The sequence below is a fragment of the Chiroxiphia lanceolata genome, chromosome 21 (genome assembly GCF_009829145.1).
Source record: "Chiroxiphia lanceolata isolate bChiLan1 chromosome 21, bChiLan1.pri, whole genome shotgun sequence".
Classification (NCBI taxonomy): Eukaryota; Metazoa; Chordata; class Aves; order Passeriformes; family Pipridae; genus Chiroxiphia; species Chiroxiphia lanceolata.
In genome coordinates this window covers 10,369,228-10,388,590 of record NC_045657.1, presented here as the reverse complement: position 1 = coordinate 10,388,590, position 19,363 = coordinate 10,369,228, and the positions used below count along the sequence as shown (strand labels likewise).

The 19,363-nt window shown below is 55.8% G+C and overlaps 1 protein-coding gene across 1 annotated transcript in view; it reads right to left on the bottom strand.

Moving 5' to 3' along the window:
• Window positions 1–19,363, bottom strand: part of RGS3 (regulator of G protein signaling 3) — a 93,720-nt gene that overhangs the window by 16,404 nt on the left and 57,953 nt on the right. Inside the window, 1 exon segment of the mRNA XM_032708502.1 lies at window positions 9,625–9,747. Within this exon segment, the coding sequence (XP_032564393.1) occupies window positions 9,625–9,747 (123 nt within the window).

The following is a 19,363-nucleotide window of genomic DNA, read 5'->3' as shown; positions in this document are numbered from 1 at the left end:
TGGATTTGCTGGTTGGTCCCCAGTGCCAGGGCACAGAGGGTATCCAAAGGGCTGTCAAAGTCCCGGAGCAGAAAGCCCACATTGCCAGCACATTGCAATCCTGACCCCACAGCAAGAGCCAGACGATGCCAATGGCACACCTCAAATTTGAACAGGAACCTCAAAAAATCCCCGTCGCTACAAAGGCACCTCGCTCCCCCTAGATGCTCGTTCCTCACCCTTCAGTCCCAGCCCGGTAGCAAATAAACTGGGCAGGAGCCACAGGTTCCCCAGGAGAGAGCAGGGACCAGCCCAGCTCAGGGGGAACAGCGCAGGGAGCAGAGCAGACGCCTTGGATCTACAAGGAAAGGACATCAGCGCTCCCGACGCCGCTTCCTCAACCCGTGCGCAGATCCTGCCCAGCAAAGGGTCCAGCCCTCGGGCTGCAGCCTCTGAAAGCAAAACCTACCAAACGCAGGCTCTCAGTTGCATCCCAGCAGCGCGGGCCAAGCGAGCAGCAGCTCCCCCGGCAGCCCCGGCCCCGCCATGTGCCCGCAGCGCCGGCTCGGTGGATGCTGGCGCAGTGCTGGCTCTGCCCCCGCCGTTATTAATGTCCGTGTCAAGCAGCAGCTGAAGCCGCCCCAGCCTCTCCCAGACACGGCTCCCTCGTGCCCCTCGTGCTATTTACAGTTCTGCCAGCACTCCCTGGAGGTAACTATTACCTGCTGATGGCAGTGGACGGCCGCTCTGCCTCGGGGAAGAGCCATACATCACCCTGAGAGCTGTCACAGCTCCCTTGCTCCTGCCCTGTGCCCCCGAGCAACACCGAGCGCAGATCGGTGCCGGTGCTTCTGTTCAATGAAACTCTGCTGCAAGTTCGCAGGTGGTTTTTTTCCCAAACCGATTTCTGTGGCAAAGGGACAGCTCTGAAGCAGAAGATGCTCTGCAGTGGGGCGCTCTGCCCTCTGCACCACAACCCCTGTGAGCAGCTCAGCCCTGATGGGCAGTGACAGGGAGGATAAATGGGCAGGGTGGTGTATGGTCTCCATCCAGGGGACAGCCCCCCCCCCGATCATCTGCCCCTCCTCTTCTCCCACCAGGGCCAGTGCCCTCTCATGACACCCCCACACACACCGGGCTGGGGACCCAACTGCCTTCCCTGGGCATTTCTCCTCCTGGGATTACACTTTATTGGCCAAGACAGGCAAGTTGTCCTGATGGCTACAGGGAGAGAGGGCAGCGAGGGGTGTGCAGTGAGGGGTGTGCACAGTGAGAGGTCTGTGCACAGTGAGGGGTGTGCACAGTGAGGGATGTGCACAGTGAGGGGTACACAGTGAGAGGTGTGTGCACAGTGAGGGGTATGTGCATAATGAGGGGTGTGCACAGTGAGGGGTGTACACAGTGAGAGGTGTGTGCACAGTGAGGTGTGCACAGTGAGGTGTGCACAGTGAGGGGTGTGCACAGTGAGGGGTGTGCACAGTGAGGGGTATGTGCACAGTGAGAGGTGTGTGCACAATGAGGGGTGTGCACAGTGAGGGGTATGTGCACAGTGAGAGGTGTGTGCACAATGAGGGGTGTGCACAATGAGGGGTGTGCACAGTGAGGGGTGTGCACAGCCACTCTCACAGAGGAGGTGGTGGTTATCTGCCCCATGGCCACCGTTCACTGATGGGTCCTCACTGCCACAGTGACAAGCTGTGCTCAGCCCTCCTCCAGCACGGACTTCAGGCACACATACCCCCCTGCTCCCAGCTAGTTGCAGCCTCCTGAATGCTCCTGGGATGGAGCAGAGGAAATGTGCCTCCTTTTCCTCACAGTTACAGTGGCACAGGAAAGGTAGAAGCTCTTTCACCTGCTGTCACTGGATATAAAGCTGAGCTCAGCTATACAATGTCATCATGCACTGCAGAGACATGACATGGCCACCCCAGGGCTGTGCTCAGCACCTATCCTGCCTGCACTGGTGAAGGGAGCTGGGCCTGCTGGGGTTTGTGCCTAATTCCTCCCTGAGGCCACCTGACTGGCTGCAGGTCTGTGGGACATGGGATGTCACCACACTGTGGGTGCCCAGCTGTCCCTGAGACTCAGAGCACCCCCAGCCCAGGGTTCCCTGGTCCCTCTCAGTCAGGAGTGAAGCAGCCACCACCCAAACCTGCCCAGAGTCACCACACTGTGTCCATCATGGTGACACAGCTCCCAGGCTGGGCACCAGCTCCTGCCTGCAGCCTCATCGACCCGGGCACCCTGTGCCGCTGGGCGAGCGCGGTGGGACCAGAGCTGGTGAGATGATGTCTGGGCCATAAATATCCCTGGCAGCAAAAAAAGCGGAGGGGTGGGGAAGGGGCAGGAAGCAGCAGATCCTGCCATTGGCATTCAGCCCACACCCTCAGCATCCTTTCCCTGACATGGTGACTTGGTGCTGCTCAGCCAGGGAATCTCCCCACAGCACAATCAGCAGGGGCAGAGCACTGTCCCCTGGGCAGGGTGAGGGAGGTGACAGCTGGAGCATGAGATGATGCATTCAGCCACTGCGGAGCCATTGGGAAGGACTCATCCCAACACCACTTACACAGGACCACGAGGTTGGCACTGGAAGCTGTTCCTGCTGCCAGCAGAGATCGCTGGAAGGAAACATCCACTGAGAGGAGGGGACCTGGCAGAGCAGCTCTGCTGCAACTGGCTCCAACAGGGCCAGAGCCACACACAGGACAGAGGAATCCCAAATGGCACCAAAACCAACACTGGTGGCTCTGGAGCCCTCCTGCAATGGTGCTGGCAAGCCTCGTCCTGCTGCTCTGTCAGGAAGTTGCTCATTCCAGGACAGGACACCAAGACTCACAAAGGATGCCCTGAGGGCAGGAGGAACCTGTGCCTTCCAGTTCCACACCACTCTGGGCATCGTCACCCAAAGCCCCCTGACATTTCGAATAGATCCTTTGAATTTGCAAAGATATCAGGGCTGGAGTAACTTTTGCAAGGAGTAACTTGCACTTTACACCCCAGTCTGCCCAACCACACGCTCACAGCCCCCCACCAGGCTGGAAGGGAAGAGCAGGGGCAGCTCCCCCAAAGAGGAGTTGGTGGGTACAGGAGAGGAGTACTCAGCCAGCAGCACTGCGCCAAAGCACTTCCAGTACCTTCATTAAATCACAGCAGCGCTGGCTCAAAGCACTTAGTCTGTGCCTTTGACCACCCCGTGCAAATGATCTCACACGGCTCAGCCTCCCCGGCTGCCGGCGCCGCTCCTGCCGGCGCTGCCTCTCTCCCCAGCCCTTTGGGGATTCACAGGAACAGACCTTCCAGGGTTTTAAAATGCCTCCGGCCATGATGGGAGTGTTGGCGGCTGCTCGTGTCCCCGCTGACTCCCCGAGCCCTCCTGCTCAGGGAGGGTGCGGGATCAGTGGTGCCCCTGGCTGCAGCTGGGAGAACATCTCCCGGAGAAACAGGAGCCGCTGTTTGCCGGAGGGGAGGGGTCCGCTCTCCTGATGGCTCCGGAGCCCAGCTAAGCAAACGAACAAATGAAGCGAGAGCTGTGGCTCTCGGGTGGCCCATCTGCTCCCCACCCCATCACTCCCGGCACACGTTCGGCTACCGCAGGGACCGTGAGCCAGCGCCTTTGGGGCCGAGGGAGTGGCTCCCCTGGGCTGGGAGCCCCCAGCACCTCCAGGCACCCAGAGCTGGCAGGGCTGGACAGTGAGAGCAAAGGAGCCAGGGTTTGGTGATGGGGAGACGATCAACAGAGCAGTACCCCAGCCCAGCATCCCATCCAGTCCCACAGGAGTGGCCAGGCACATCCCAGCCCCCTGGGGCTTTGGGCCGTGTCCTTGTGCTCAGGGCTGGAAGTGACTGATGTGCAACTGCTCAGCCTGGAGAAGAGAAGGCTCTGGGGAGACCTCAGAGCTCCTTCCAGTATATAGAAGGGCTCCAAGAGAGATGGAGAGGGACTTTGGACAAAGACCTGGAGTGACAGGACAAGGGGGAATGGCCTGAAGTTGAAGGAAGGCAGGTTTAGATCAGATACTAGGAAGGAATTCTTCCCTGTGAGGGTGGGGAGGCCCTGGCACAGGTTGTCCAGAGAAGCTGTGGTTGCCCCATCCCTGGAAGTGTCCAAGGCCAGGCTGGACTGGGCTTGGAGCAATTTGGGATAAGTGGAAGGTGTCCCTGCCCAGGGAGGGAGGATCTTTAAGATCCATTCTGACACAAATCAGTCTGGGATTCTGTGCAAGGAGGGAATGATGAGGTGGAAGGTCATCCCCAGGATCCCTCAGTCTTGGGGGTCACCTGCACTGTGGGGCATAAACAGGTTATGCAGGGGGAGGGTCCTTAAATTCATAAAGGACAAATGGGCTTTGAAGCCTCACAGGGAAATGTATCACACCCCCCCTCCCAGCCTTCTGTGCCCTGGTAGCATGTGAGGTTTGTTCCCATGAAAGAGGGCTACAAACCCAGCAAGAATATGGCTCAGGATGGATTGATCTTGGGTACCTCAAACTGCATCTACTTCTGTCATGTTTGCAGCTGCTTCACACCCACTGCTACCTCTGCAACTCCTGTCCCTGCTTAATTAAAGTCAGCACATTGTCCTTCCCTTGGCCTGCCAGGTGCTGAGGGGGAGATCCATGTGTCAACTGTGCATAGAGGTTGCTACCATGGATTCAAGGATTCTCTTTGTGCAGAGGTCTCTGGCAGGGACAGTTTCCTCCAGATATTTCAGTGGACAGAGTTGAGCTGGAGTCTGACTCACAGAGGAAGAGCACCTCTGGTCCCACAGCTTCCCAAATTCATGGCATTACTGGAGCAGCCTTTGGCTGTCCTTGGTACTGAGTTTTTCCAGCCCAGGGCAAGAGCTGGGCTGTGTTTTGGTTTATTTTTGTGACCTGACTTTCAGTCTCACCAGTTCATGCTTAAACTCTTATTGGGGCAGAATCAACCTGAAGGTTTTCTCCCCGATTTGAGCACCCTGACAGTACAAACGAGGTGCTGGGACAGGACAGGGGGCTGGTTGGCCCTCCAGGTGCTGCTGTGACATGCCCAGCCCTGCTCAACCTCTGGTGTTGGCACCGTGGAAGGAAAGCAGGCTCTGGTGAAGATCCAGGTTTCCTGCACCTTTGGCTATGTGCAGCAGGTGAACCCCCTGGAACAGAGCTAGCACAGACAGGGCAGCAGGTTCCCAGTCCAAAATGGAAAGACTTTGGGCCGAAAATAAAATAGGAAGGTACAAAATCCTCCCCTCCTTCCCCATCAAACAGCCAGTCAGTCACACTCTGGCTACACTGAACTGAGTGGAGCACCCTGCTCAGAGAGAGGGACATTCACCCCACCTGTCCCCAACCTCGTCACAAGCACCTTGTCCCCAAGGGCTTGTCACAGTCACCCCCATGCCAGTAGCCCCTGCTGTGCCAGCTCAAGTGTGTACATGGCCACCATCCAAAGGAAGGTCTGGAGTGTGCAGAAAGTGGGTGTTACCGAAGCAGGGAGGTGCCAGGGAACAGGGGCTGCAGAGGGACACGGGGGCAGAGCGGGATGGGGCACACGGGGGTGCTCAGGGCCAGGAAGAGGAGGCAGGGCATGGGACAGGAGAGGGGTCACCGCCCCTGGACAGTCCCCACGGTGCAGGTGCCCGGGGGCACGGCTGCCCCTCCCGCCCCTCCCGCCGGCCCTGCTTTCAATCACCCCTCGATTACACGGTTTGCTTTTGCTGACAGCTCATTTACTCGCACTTGTCAAGCACGTTGTAAATAGTGAGAGAAACAGCCCTGCCCTTCCTGAGCAGAGGCACGGCCAGCAAGGGGCCGGCCGGTCCCCCCCGGCCACGCATCCCACCGGCGGCTCATTCCCAGCACCGGAGCCAGCGCTGCCAGGAAGGGCCGGGGCGCAGGGTCGGTCCACGCCTGCTCACACCGTCAGCAGCCACGGGAGAGGGACGGCAGCCGGGCTTTGGAAAGTGCTGAGCATCCACCACCTCCCTCGGGAAACAAGGGGAGCACCCGTCCTGGACTCCCAAAGTCCACACCACCGAGTGTCCGTAATTATTTAGCTTAAGGATAATCTGCATCTCTCAGACACAGCCAGCCATCATCTCCGAGGTAATCTCAGGTCACGGAGTCAGAAGGAAGAGTAATCAGCCGTTCTGAGTGTGGAAGACACAAAGAAACAAGCAGTGAGAATCAGATGGTGGCAGCAGGTCCGTTACATGCAGGGGGTCCTGCCGCTAAACCTTTTCCCTCGTAGCCAAAGCAGCTGGAGCAGCTCCAACCCCTGTGCCTTGCCCTTGCCCCTGCCCTGCAGTTTGCCCTCTCTTCAGTCATGTTAAAGCAATCTGGTCTAGGAGCAGGCCCAGTGCAGGGATGGAGGGTGAACCAGACAGTCGTCACCCGGCCCAGGGAGGCCGCCTCACTAACTCAGTTAATGCAGAAAGCTGCTCTGCCATAATCACATTGCCATGGCTGTGGTTCCTCACAGCCCCAGCCCAGCTCCAGGCTCCACACATCCACGTTTGGGAACGTTTCTTGCCGAGCTGTGTCACCCTGGGAATGTGTTTTCCAGGTGCTTGCTCAGCACAGGCACAGGACAGGGAGCAGCATCCTGGGGCAGACACAGACCTGAGGGTGAGAGGGGGGAAGGCCCTGCCCTGCTGATGGATAAAAGATCCACAGAACAACTCCTGGGACCTGCTGTCACTGACAGGATGGGGTTGCAGCTCAGGGAAATTCATTCAAGTCTTATAGTGGCAGCAGAGAAGCCACTGGAACCTCACTTCCACCACATCCTGGACACCAGGGATAGAGATCCAGACCTCACTGACAGCCACAGTTATCCCCGGAGCTCCTCTGCACTGACTCTGGCAGAAAAAGCTCAGTGGGAACACAGCTATATCCCTCATGGCTTTCTCCTTCTACATCTCCAGAAGCAGATGCTACATGCACCATGTGCTCGTGCCTCCCAGAAACTGGCACTCTGCTCCAAAACCAGCTGCTCTGAAAGCAGCAGTGCCAACACAGACTCCATAACAGGGATCATCCTCCAGGCTTGACACCATCCTCCCAGGAGACACTGCCAGAGGCACTGACAGCTCTGCAGAGCCATGTCCCTGAGCCACAGGGACCTTCCTGTGCTGCCCTACCCAGGCAGGGCTCAGGGGGGAATTGAAAAACAAGAGGTACCATCCCAAAGCCCCAGTTGATCTGATTTCTGAGCAGGTTGAAGCGAGAGCTGTTCCCAGCTCACACACTGGTGCGGCAGCCACGGGGGCTCCTGAGGAGCAGCTGTCTGCTCAGACAGTGTCCCTTTCTCTGGCTCCAGTGCACAGCTGGCACATGGCACATCTCTGCCTGGCACAGGGGCTGTGCCAGCCCTTCACTCACATCGCACAGCACAGCCCACATCCCCTCGGCCACAGTGAGATGAGCTGCCCCTTGCTGAGCTGGAGCAGTTTTGAAGGCTTTGCAAATCAGATCCCTGTCAAGGCTGATGTTTCCAGCTTAATTTGTTCACAGAGCACAGACACTGGGTTTTTCCCCTAAATAGCCCCAGTATCAAATGACTTGTAAGCAAACGGATGGATCAGTTGCAAGAAGAAACCGATTATCCCAGTTCCTGCCTCCCGCTGCACTGGCACCCCCTGAGGGGTCTGCCCTTACAAACCAGCTGTGGTGCAGCCTGGGCACAGCCCCAGCTGCAGCTCAGGCTCCTGCCCTGTGTGCCCACCCTGCTCTGACAACCTTCATTGTCCCCTCAGGAGCTGCAGCCCCATGCACGCTGCTCCTTCCTGCATTTCACATCAGATTTGCTTTAAAATTGCATCGTGAGCACTTTACACCTTGCTGGGATGGGATTTGGTGCTATGAAGTCAGTGAAGTGCCTGGTGGTTGCTCTCATGCTCCTTTTCTCCCTTCTGGCCATGGACCCCACCAGTGGGATTTCCATCAGCTTTGGCAAGTTAAGATAAAATCCCTTTGTCACAGCATTGAAAGGCCCACCCTGGCTCTCCACAGCACCCAAGGAACACCCTCTTGCCTACTGAGGCACAGAAAAGCCTTGAAAAGGTTTGTCATGCCTTCTAGAGTATTTTTTCACCTGTCCAGCAGCCAGGCTCCTACAATTCAAGGAGCAGACACTCCAGGGCTTTGCTCTGAGCCACAGCCTCACACCCTGCCATGAACAGAGTCTGGGATGGGGAGGGCAAACAGCACCATCACCTGAAAGCCCAAATGGTCCCAGAACACCTGTCATGATGGAGAGCAGCAGGATGTCTTTAAGATGCTCAGATTGGAACATGTCCCTGCACATGATCCCCAGCCCGTGGCTGGATCACACACAGCCGAGCACAGAGCCAGGCCAAGGCCTGAGAGCAGCCCCATCACATGGTGCCCCCCATGCCAAGCCAACAGGGACCCCCTGCCCGGGCACGGTGCTGTGCCAGCAGGATGCAGCACAGGAAAGGAGGAGCGGAGCAGAGCCGTGTCAGTCTGAATCAGCCGCCCGGGGCCGTTGGCGGTGCGGGAGCTTTGGCTGGTAACGCTGTTCTCAGGCTCTGGGAGCTGTTGCTATTTTAATCCTCCTGAAACGTGCAGGAAAAGGAATCCGGAGGCTCTGTCTCCTGCGGAGATGTTTGTGCTGACCCAGTTTGGAGGCTGCAGAGTAAAAGCCACGTCACCCTGCCCCCGGCTCCTGCTGCGCCCGCGGGTACCGAGAGCGAGTCACCTCCCGAGTCACCTCCTCGGGGCCACCCAGCCCACGCTGCACCCACACCGTGACGTGGGGCAGGGGCTGCTCCTCCACCACACACCAGCCAAGGCAGGGATCCGGGGGTTTTACCCCCATCTGCCTCACCCAGAGCTCTTCAAACACTCAGCACAGTGTGTTTCTCTTCTGCCAGAGCAACGGATCGCCCACCAACAATCCAAACCTGACCCCCAGGGGACGAGATGACTCCAGCAGAAGTTGCCCCTGTCCCAGAGAGCTCCATGGTGGCAGCCCCAGCCCCAAAGCCAGGCAGACAGGGGTGTTAAGGACAGCCATGCAGGGCAGGCGTGCCTGACAGTGCTTCAAACCCCTCCAACACACATCCATCTGTCAGAGCTGCTGAGACAGCGCTCTTGAGCCAAGCTGAAGCTCTTCAGTGTGGGAAAAGTGCTGAGGCTGCCTTGCTAGGTACAAAAAACAGCACCTACCAAATGATCTCTGTGCTTTGGGGCCACCTGTGGGATCCAGACCAAACGCCTGAGCCCGTCCGAGGGCACAGAAGGGGCAAATCTCTGCACTGCTACTCCCATGACCTCGGCCTTTAATCAGGGCCCAGAGATCACAGTTTGAGCCTCTCCCTCTGCTCCCAGTCCTGCCCCAGAGCCGAGCTCTGGGGGAAGGCTGGACACTGGGCTGCACGGGCTCAGCTGTGCAAATAGAGATGCTGGGAGGTGTCAGCCCGGCCCCAGCCAGAGGATGCAAATGTAATAACTGCTCCCCCGAGCAGGGCAGGAAGCTGCAGACACAGCAGCGCCTGAACACAAACTCACTCCTCACCTGGCAAACAAACAGCCTCCAGCAGTGCCCTCCTGGCTGGAGCACCACCAGAGCAAAGCCCCCGCGCAGGCCGAGCCCCCGACGCTCCGAGCAGGTTTTCCAGCTCCCGCCCGGCTCTCTTACCTTGCTCTCCGTAGGAGCTGATGCCGGATGTTGCTGCTTGGTGATGTTCTCAGCCAGACACCAGCAGATCCTCTTCTTCTGCTCCTGGGAGTAAGCCTCCAAACTTAATAAGCACTCCGACTTCTGACGTAAAGGAAACACAGGCAGGGAGAAGGTCATTAGCTGTGTGTCGCAGGCCCTGGCTGTGTTTGCAAACTCCTTGTTCCCCACACAGCACATCAGAGGAGCGTGGGTCTAACAGGAGAGCTCACACCGTGTCCTGTGCTCCGGGCAGAGAGAGCAAAACAGAGGGAAATCAGCTCCCAGTGGCATCTCCTCCAGAGAGAGGGAGAAGGGCTGGATGGTGCAGGGGAGCTGACCCTGCCTTCAGGGCAGGAGTGCAGTGGTACAGCACGGGCACAGCACCAGCAGCTCTGCACCCTGTGCCACCTGAGTGTCTATTAAGCTAATTTAGAGAGTGGAAATTGCTCTTTGCCATATGCAAACATAAGTGAGGCACCGGAGCATGAACTGATGAGAACAAGAGCCTTTGGGCTGGGTGGGGCAGGGAGGAAAGACTGAGCTCAGGGAGGCTCCAGAGCAGCCTCCCCATCCTGCTCCTCACTTAGTGCACACTTCAGGGTGGATTTGGGGATGAAGCTCTGGTCACACACTCTCTGTGAGCAAGGAAGGAATGACAAGAAATGATGGGAGATCATCCCAGCTGAGCCCACCTTCTCTTGTGCCACAGCCCCTTCCCTGCACGTGTCCTTTTTGATACAGGCTTGTTCCTCTTGGACAGGTTTTCTTTGGGCCAAATCTCACTCATTTAAGGAACTTTCTGACCAAGTTCTCTCAGCAGCTGTCTTCCAGCCCTCAAACTGCTTCTCTTTCATGCTAAAAATTAAGCATTAGTAACATCTGTTGCCTGCTGGGATTTTGCAGGTTTTGCTTTAGGAAGGGTCCAGAAATGCCCAAGGCTGAATCTTCTCCTTCTGTGGCCAGGTGGGAAAAGAAAAAAAAAAAAAACAAAACCAAAAGCAGGACTTTAGGACAGACTGCAAAGAAAGAAAAAAGTGTCTTTCAGTAAGGGGCATGAAAAAGGCCTTTTCCTTTCCCCCTAGAATTTCCTTCCAGAAGGGCAGGTCCCCAACAGCCTGTTTTTTTCCCAGAAAGGTCTGAGAGAACCTGCAGCTTTGTGACTCCAGAGACACAACACAGCCAAAAGGGGAAATGCTCTTTAGTCACACCATTTAAATCACTGTTTGCATTGGATGAGAAGTCATTCATGTTTAATCCAAAATCTCTTCTGAAGTGGTAAATAAACCAAGCTCCCACGCCACCTCCAGGGAAAGGGATCTCTGGTTCTGCCCTTTGCCCCTCCAAGGAGACTTCCATGAAAGACAAGGTTTGGGCTTTATTATGCCTGGACATCACCACATCAATTCCTACAGCAGAAACAGGCTTAAACACTGCAAATGCATGAAAATTCCTGAGCACATTCAGAATGAAGAGAGGTTTGGGATTCAGGGACACAGGGCAGTGGGGCTCCCCCTCGCCCCCCAGATCCTGGGTGGTAGTGATGCTCTGAGCAACCCTGGAGTGTCACGGGGCTCCTTCCCATCCCAGATGTCCCAGTCTCTCCCACTCCCATGCCAGCAGTTCCCCAGGCTGCACCACTGTGCTACCCACTCATCCCTAGGAAGGTGTCCAGTTGTTCCCACTTTCAGAGGAGAGGATGGGTACCCACATGCTGGGATGGGAATCCAGGCTGGCATTTCACGGCGCTTGGGGCCAGAACTGAAAGGAAGCAAGAGCTGAGCAGAACCCAAAATCCATCAGTGCAGCTGCAAGGAGCGCAGTGCCCACACTGATGTTGCAACAACTGCACATTCCCAGCCCTGCAGAGCTCCTGTGATTCCCCTGGAGCGAGGCTGAAAGCAATTCCAAGGACATCTCATATCCCCTTGCTGGTGACAGACGGCAGCTCACCTACCCCTGCCCTGCAGCCCCTCTCTGATTCAATTACAGTCCATCTCTTTGATTGAATTTACATCCAGCCACGCTCAGCTCCTGCTGGCTGTTGAGAGCAAAGTGCCCCTTTCCCTCCCTCCCTCCAACTCAGCCAGTTGCAGACCCCCTGCCCCAGCCACCTGGGAATACCACAGCCAGGAGAGGAGATTGCCCTCTGGTCCAAAAGTCAGAGAAAGGCAACTACCCCAGTATGGTGTGCAAGGCTGAGGGGGGACATGAACAGCCAAAATTACATTTCTCCAAGCTGGATATATTTTACCATCATTTCTGTGTAGTGAGATCCCAGCCCTTTATTCTGTCACAGTGACACTGAACCTCTCCAACACACGTTTCTCCCTCTTCCACAGAATCATAGAATGAATGGTAAGGAGTTGAAAGGGACCTTAAAGATCATCTTGTCCCAACCCTTCCTGCCAGGGACAGCTCCCACTAGACCAAGCTGCTCAAGGCCTTATCCAACACTGCCAGGGTTGGGGCATCCACAGACTCCCTGAGCAACCTGTAACAGGGCCTCACCATCTTCACAGTAAAAAATATCCCCCCGATATCTAACCTAAATTTGCCCCCTTTCAATCTGTACTCCTTGTCCCATCCCTACAGTTGTGGTACTGCAGCACATCCACCAACCCGCTCCCCCCAAATAATGTTCAGCTGTGTTGGGAAGAGTGGCAGCAGCCCCCAGGGGCTGAGCACCCCCAGCTGCCTCCAGAGCCTAGGCTCCTGCTCACAAAGTCCTTTGGGATCCAGCCAGATGAAGGACTGGGATATGGGATAAGCTTGTGTCCACGCTGGGGACCCAGCTGCCCACCCCCAGGGAGCTGGGGCAGGAGGTGGGTGAGCAGAGGCTGTGCCAGGCCCTGCACATGCTGGGAACTGGCCTCCCCACCATTGTTTTCATTCAGGGAGGCTGCCCCGGCCCTGCCAATATTTACAAAGAGAAAACAGGGTTTAATCTCACGGTGCTGGGAAAGGAGGATGCAGATGGCGTGAAGGGGGCGTTTGCCACCAGATACAGCAGCGACTGAAGTGGCTGCCAGTGGCTCTGTGCCCGCCTGCCTTCCCTCAGAGCTGGGAAAAACATGTTATTGCAGGTGCTGTGTGAGCCCATGGCTCTGGGGCACCCCCAGCACTCTGCTGTGGGACAGCAGGGGGAAAACACAGAGCGTGGACTGCAGGGAAGGGCCCAGACTGGCCAACACCAGCCCCAAACAGGCCCTGTTACTGCCAGGGGTGAGCTGCAGGAAGAGGTTCCTTTTGCTCACCCCTGGGCTCAGACCCAGCCCCACGGTGCCCAGGAGCAGGAGGAGATGACAGGCAAGGGGTTTGGCCAAGCAGAGCTCCTGGTTACCCAGCAGACACCCCCCAAGGAGGGCCTGTTGGCTCTGTAGTCCATAGATCAGCTGAGGAGCTCCCAGAGAACAGCACATCAAGGGAGGGGTCCCCAAACTCTGCAGACTGAGACCCTACACTACAGACATGCCCCTCTGTGCAGGACCCAGCACACACCTAGGGGTCTGCATGGCACTGCAAAGCTAAAATGTCCCAGTAACAACGACACAGACTCAGCCTGACACCTCCAGTGCCCTGAGCTGGTGCCCAGCCGAGCCCAGGGCTGTTCTCCCACCACTGTCTCCCCAGCTCTGCCAGCAGACACGTTCCTGGGGTGGTCATGGTCATGGAATCACACACTGGTTGGGGTTGGAAGGGACCTTAAAGCTCATCCAGTTCCACTCCCTGCCACAGGCAGGGACACCTTCCACTAGAACCCCCATCCAGCCTGGCCTTGGACACTTCCAGGGATGGGGCAGCCACAGCTTCTCTGGGCAACCTGTGTCCTGGGGTAGATGTTCCCCTCAGAGATGAGGGAATGCACTTCTGCTCCTTCCCTCGGGCTCCTCTGCCCCTCAGGTTTAGGGCAGGGTGTTCTGGGGACAGGGCTCCCAGCCCAGCCCTGCCAGGCCCTGGCCTCAAACATTCCCAGTGCTGGTCCAGGGCCAATCCCAGCAGAGATCCCAGAGGGGAAGTACCTCGGAAATGGGCTCCAGACTACAATGGCTTTAAATCACAGAGCAAACCTTCCACCGGCCCTGGGAATATCCTGTGCACAAAACAGGGCAACTGCTGCCTGGTTACTTCATGCCCACGAGCAAGGTCTGATGAGAAAGTTCTGTTTGCTACCGTGCCGGGGGGGTGGGAGGGACCACGACTCTTCCTGTGGCTTTTGGACTGCTGGGCACACTGGTGGTGCCCAAAGAGCAAACACTGGCAGCCACAGCAGAGGCCCCACTGAAATCTGGGATGACCAGAAGGTGACAGGATGGCAGGAGAGCTGCAGCAGAGGATGTGCAGGGAGCTGCAGGGCAGGGCACAGCAACCCCTGCAGGGCTCGTCCCTGTGGGGCTTGTTTTTGGGAGCACTGCATGATGGCACAGCCTGAAGGGTGCCTGGAGAGGCTGTGGCTGCCCCATCCCTGGAAGTGTCCAAGGCCAGGTTGGACAGGGCTTGGAGCAACCTGGGCTAGTGAAGGTGTCCCTGCCCATGGCAGGGGGTGGAACAAGAGGAGCTTTAAGGTCCCTCCAACCCCAACCAGCCTCTGATCCTATGATTCTATGTTAAGCCTCCAGGAGGAAAAGCCATCCTGAAGAGCCTTTTCCAACCACTATGGAGCAGCCAGCGAGGACACAGGGCTTGGTCTGTTTTCACAGGCCAGCAGGTTGTCATTAAGTGGCTCATCAGATAACAGCCTTCCCAGGAATTCCCCAACCCTGAAACAAGCCAGGCAATGAGTTAGTGCTGAAAACACCACTCTGGCAAACAGAGAGCAGGTGTAGCACCTTCCTGCTCTGCAAACACCCTTCCCTCTCAGGGAAGCTGAGCAGTCTCAGTAGCATCAACACCAAGCTTACCCACCCTCTGCCAACACAGCCCCAGAGCTTTCCATCCCTCTTCCCCAGCACAGCCCCATGGACAGCGAGCTCCAGCCTGTGCAGACAGTGCCAGGACCCTCTGAAATCACCTCGTGGTGCCTGGGCCTTTTTAAAATCTCTCCAGTACTGCAACTGCACCATATCAACTCTTCTTCTTGCCAGCATCTGGGAAATGTGGCCCCAGAATTAAAGTTGGGGGGGAAAAGGAACACATTTGTTGGTTATCTCAAAACTCAGATTCAGGCTGAGCTGTGTAAAGATGTACAAAACCATGGAGGAAGAGTGTTCCTGTTTATCTGTTCCTCCAGCTGGGGCAGGAGCACTCCCTGCTCTGCCTGAAGAGAATTGAACTGGGAGCTGGCAGTGCCTAGCAGCTGTTCTGTCCCCAGGCTGTGGGTTATTGCAGCCTGGGGCTGGTGTCATTCCACATCTAACCCAGGTAAACCCACACAGGCAGAGGAGATGAAGCCCAGGGTCTGCCTGCACAGAGGAGTAGCCTGACCACCAACTTCAGAGCTGTGTGAGCTCAAGCTCCAGGGATGTTCCTGGAGAGAGCTGACTTGAACCAGGGGAACATTTCAGCTGCAAATGAAATTTGGGGCATATAATGGGAATGCTGGGCAGGGCAGTTCAGGAATGCCTCAGCATTTGGAGTAATCTGGACATGGGTTCATGTCACAACATCCTTCAGAAGGACTTTTCCAAATGTTGCAGACTCTGCACCTACAGCTTGGACTTGTCAGCATCCCACAGAGAAATCCAGGGGCTGGGACCTGCCCTCCTTTGGAGGGAGGAAAATGGAAACCTCCATTCAGGAAAGAGTTAAGCTGTTGCTGTGTGAGATGCCAGAGGGATTCAGGGTGAGTGTCCAGCTCTCACATGAGCTGGATGACTCAAGGCTTGGGGAACCTCTCCAGCATCCCAGAAATGAGCCAGGGAGGAAGCAAAGGAAATGTCAGAGAGCAGGAAAGGATTTCTCATCTGGTAACATCTCCTGGCCATCACCAGCAGAGTGACTCAGGAGAGGGAGTCCCTCTTCCCACTGAACAGGACTGGGAACAGGAAGAGGAAGGCAGAGGAACACACTTCATGTTCTCTCACTGTGCTTCACATTCATGTCAGGAAACTGGTCATCTGGATTGTCTCTCCTTGAAGTCCTATGAGTGATCCCAACCCTTCCAGCCCTGTCTGCAGTGCTCACTCCCCCCCAGCCCAGGGGATCCTTCTCTGCTGCACTAGAAGCCCATCAGATGAATTACAGCCACAAATCTGACAAACACCATCTCTTTTCCCATCATGAATTAGAGTAAATCGAGGTACAATTCCACCAGCCCATTTCCCAGGCAAAGACTCATCTCCTCTCCCTTCTCCCTTCCTACAGTTCCTTACTAAACAGCTTCAGCTCAGCTGTTCACTCAGTCATGTAGGTTTGATGGCACCCCCTGCCCAGCCCTTTTGTCTTTTTCCCTCTCAACAAACCACCTGCCTAAGTGCCCTCTAGATCTGCCAAGACAGTGCCCAAAAAAGCTCCTTGTGAACTGTCCTGGTGACTTGTCCATAACAGCCGACTTCAAAATCACCCCAGCGTGTAATCCCTGTCAGATCCCAGCCTGTCCCCGACCTTGACATCCTCTGTGCCATCAGCAAATCACTTTTCCAGCATTTAGATCTGCTGGATGGAGACGGGAACCTGGGTTCTCCCTGCTCTTTCCCTTTGGGACAACGCCACATCCCAAAGGGCATTAAATCACAGATTCCCAGAATGTGCTGAGTTAGAAGGGACCCACAAGGATGATCCAGTCCATCTCCTGGCCCTGCACAGGCCCATCCCCAAGGGTCACACCCTGTGCCCCAGAGGATCATCCAAACTCTCCTGGAGCTCTGGCAGCCTTGGTGCTGTGCCCACTGCCCTGGTCAGTGCCCAACCAGCCTCTGGGGGAAGAACCTTTTCCTGAGATCCAACCTGACCCTGCCCTGGCACAACTGAGTGATGTTCACTCCCAGCAGGAACAGAGAATGCTTTGGGAATTAAGTCTCCGGTGGAGCAAGCTGGGACATCTCCAGTGAAGCACATCCACACAGGCTCCAGTATTGCCCCCACTACAGCTGTGGTCCAGTTCAAAGAGCACCCCTTCAAAGCATCCCCTTGCCAGTAGCAGGGACACAGGCCAAGGGTGTGAACAGGAACAGTGTTCACAGGGGACCTGTGCACCCATGGGTGCAGGGATGGGCCCACACAGAGCCAAGGCACAGGATGATTAGGTTGCCCAGAGAAGCTGTGGCTGCCCCATCCCTGGAAGTGTCCAAGGCCAGGTTGGACGGGGCTTGGAGCAACCTGGGCTAGTGGAAGGTGTCCCTGCCCATGGCAGGGGGTGGAACAAGATGGTCTTTAAGGTCCCTCCCAACCCAAACCAGTCTGGGATTCTGTGACCTGGGCAAAGGGGGGACAGTGGCCTTTCTCTGACACTTGTCCAGAGGCTCTCCCTGGGCAGTAAAGATGGGCATCTCCAAGGCAAAACAAGCTCCAGCACAGATTCACAGCATTAATTTGCTCATCACAGCAGCACAAGGAGTTGCTACTGGAAGGATTTTCTTTCTTCCCAAGAGAAACTCCAGTGTCTGCAGACGAAAACTTCCAGTGAAAAAAGATCAAATTTGCAAGTGCTTTTCAAAGGAAAAACTTACTGAGCTACTTGATTTTAAGTCAATTTGGTCTGAATATGTTGGGTTTGAATCAAACATGTGTAACAATGCAATAAACCACTGCTGTGCAGTTTCCTCTCAGCAGGATATTTCCGGAGCAGGGAAGGGTGTGAATACAGTCCTGGACCACATTCAGGGCTCCACACTGGTCCCTCTGAGGCTGCTCATTCCCACCAGGCAGCAAATATTCTTCTGACAGGTTTTACACATGTGATCCCAGGAGGGGTGTGTGCCCTGCAGGGAATGGCACGGGGAGGTGGGAAAAAATGGAGCCAAACTCCCACACTCCAAGTCCTCTGGGGTGAGAAATGTGGGTCCACACTGAATCAGAGAATCCCAGCATGGTTTGGGTGTGAGGGACCTTAAAGCTCAACCAGTTCCACCCCCTGCCATGGGCAGGGACACCTTCCACTAGACCAGGTTGCTCCAAGCCCTGTCCAGCCTGGCCTTGGACACTTCCAGGAATGGGGCAGCCACAGCTTCTCTGGGCAACCTCCTCCAGTGGCACTTATTCCAGTGCTCAAATCGGTCCAAAGCTTTTGCAGACAGGATTTATTCAAGATACACAAAAACTGTGCTATTTGGGTTTAAAATCCTGAATGTGATGATGCCCTAGGCCAGGTCTGAACACATTTGCAGGAATTTTTCATATATCAGTTGGCAAATAGAAAAGTTAGAGAAGCTGTAATGGCCATAAACTAAAACACAAGAAGTTTTACCTCAACGTGAGGAAAAACATCTTTCCATGGAGGGTGGCAGAGCACTGGAACAGCTGCCCAGGGAGAGCAGGGAGTGTTCCCCTCTGGAGACATCCCAAACCCACCTGGATTTGTTCCTGTGTCACCTGCTCCAGGTGACCCTGCCTGGGCAGGGGGTTGGACTGAATGATCTCCAGCGGTCACTTCCAACCTCAACTATTCTGTGATTCTATGATTCCAGGTGTACACAATATTCCTGAGATCAAAAGGTACCACCTTCACTTCCAAATCCTGTCTATGTGCTGGGGCTACCAGAGCTGCCCCATGACCACCAGAAGGAACAAATTCACCAAATGGGACAGCTCAGAGGAGAACCTTCCTCTACTTCTGCATTCTTTCCAACACCAACCTATATTTGGCCCTTTCAGGGCCACCTGCACTCAGGATCTCCAAACACTGCAATTCACACCTTGAAGAGCCTGTAAAGCAAACACCCCTTGTGCTGGAACCTACACCAGGCTCAGTGTTAGCTCTGTGCCTGCAAATAACCACATTGTGCAGGGTTTAAACTCTGTGCAGTGATTTATTGCACACAGTCAGACAGGATGACTACAGAGGCTTTTCTGTGACACTCCCCGAAGGTTGGAATTTTCTCTCTTGTTTAAAATAAATTAAGCAGCTCCCAGACACTGGGACATACTTTCATTTTGGATCACATCACACCCAAATGCAAATGTGTGACCTCATGGGTCAGAACATCACTCAGAAACCCTCAAGATGAGCAGTAGCAGGAGGCTGCAGCTCAAGGCTTCAGCAGAGAGCTGTTCCCGCAGCAAAGGCAGTGTCAGCCCAGCCCCTGGGCTCCCTTTGAGCTCCCAGTAGCACTAAATACATTAGTGCTCATTGCAGATGATTTGTGGGCAAGAAGCAGCAGCACAGGAGCTTCCAGCACCCCCCAGCCCTGTCACAGCAGCACAAGGGATGTGTCTGCCCAGGCACACTGAGCACCAAAGCCCAGAGCCAGCATAGGAGCTCAGACACACTGAGCACCAAAGCCCAGAGCCAGCATAGGAGCTCAGACACACTGGGCACCAAAGCCCAGAGCCAGCATAGGAGCTCAGACACACTGGGCACCAAAGCCCAGAGCCAGCACCTCCCCCCCGAGGGGACCAGCCGGAGGGGCTGAGCCAGCAGAAGGCTCCTGGCAGGTCCAGAGCTGCTGGCAAGGCCAGGGATGGAGCATGTGCTGCAGGGAGCAGGACAGGAGTAGGTCAGGAGGGGGACAGACCCCTCAGAGAGACATGGGACCAAAAAGCCACATCAGCACACGCATCCTTCCCTTGTGCATCCTTATCCATCCTTATCCATCCTTATCCTTCCTAGCTGCCACAAGCACTC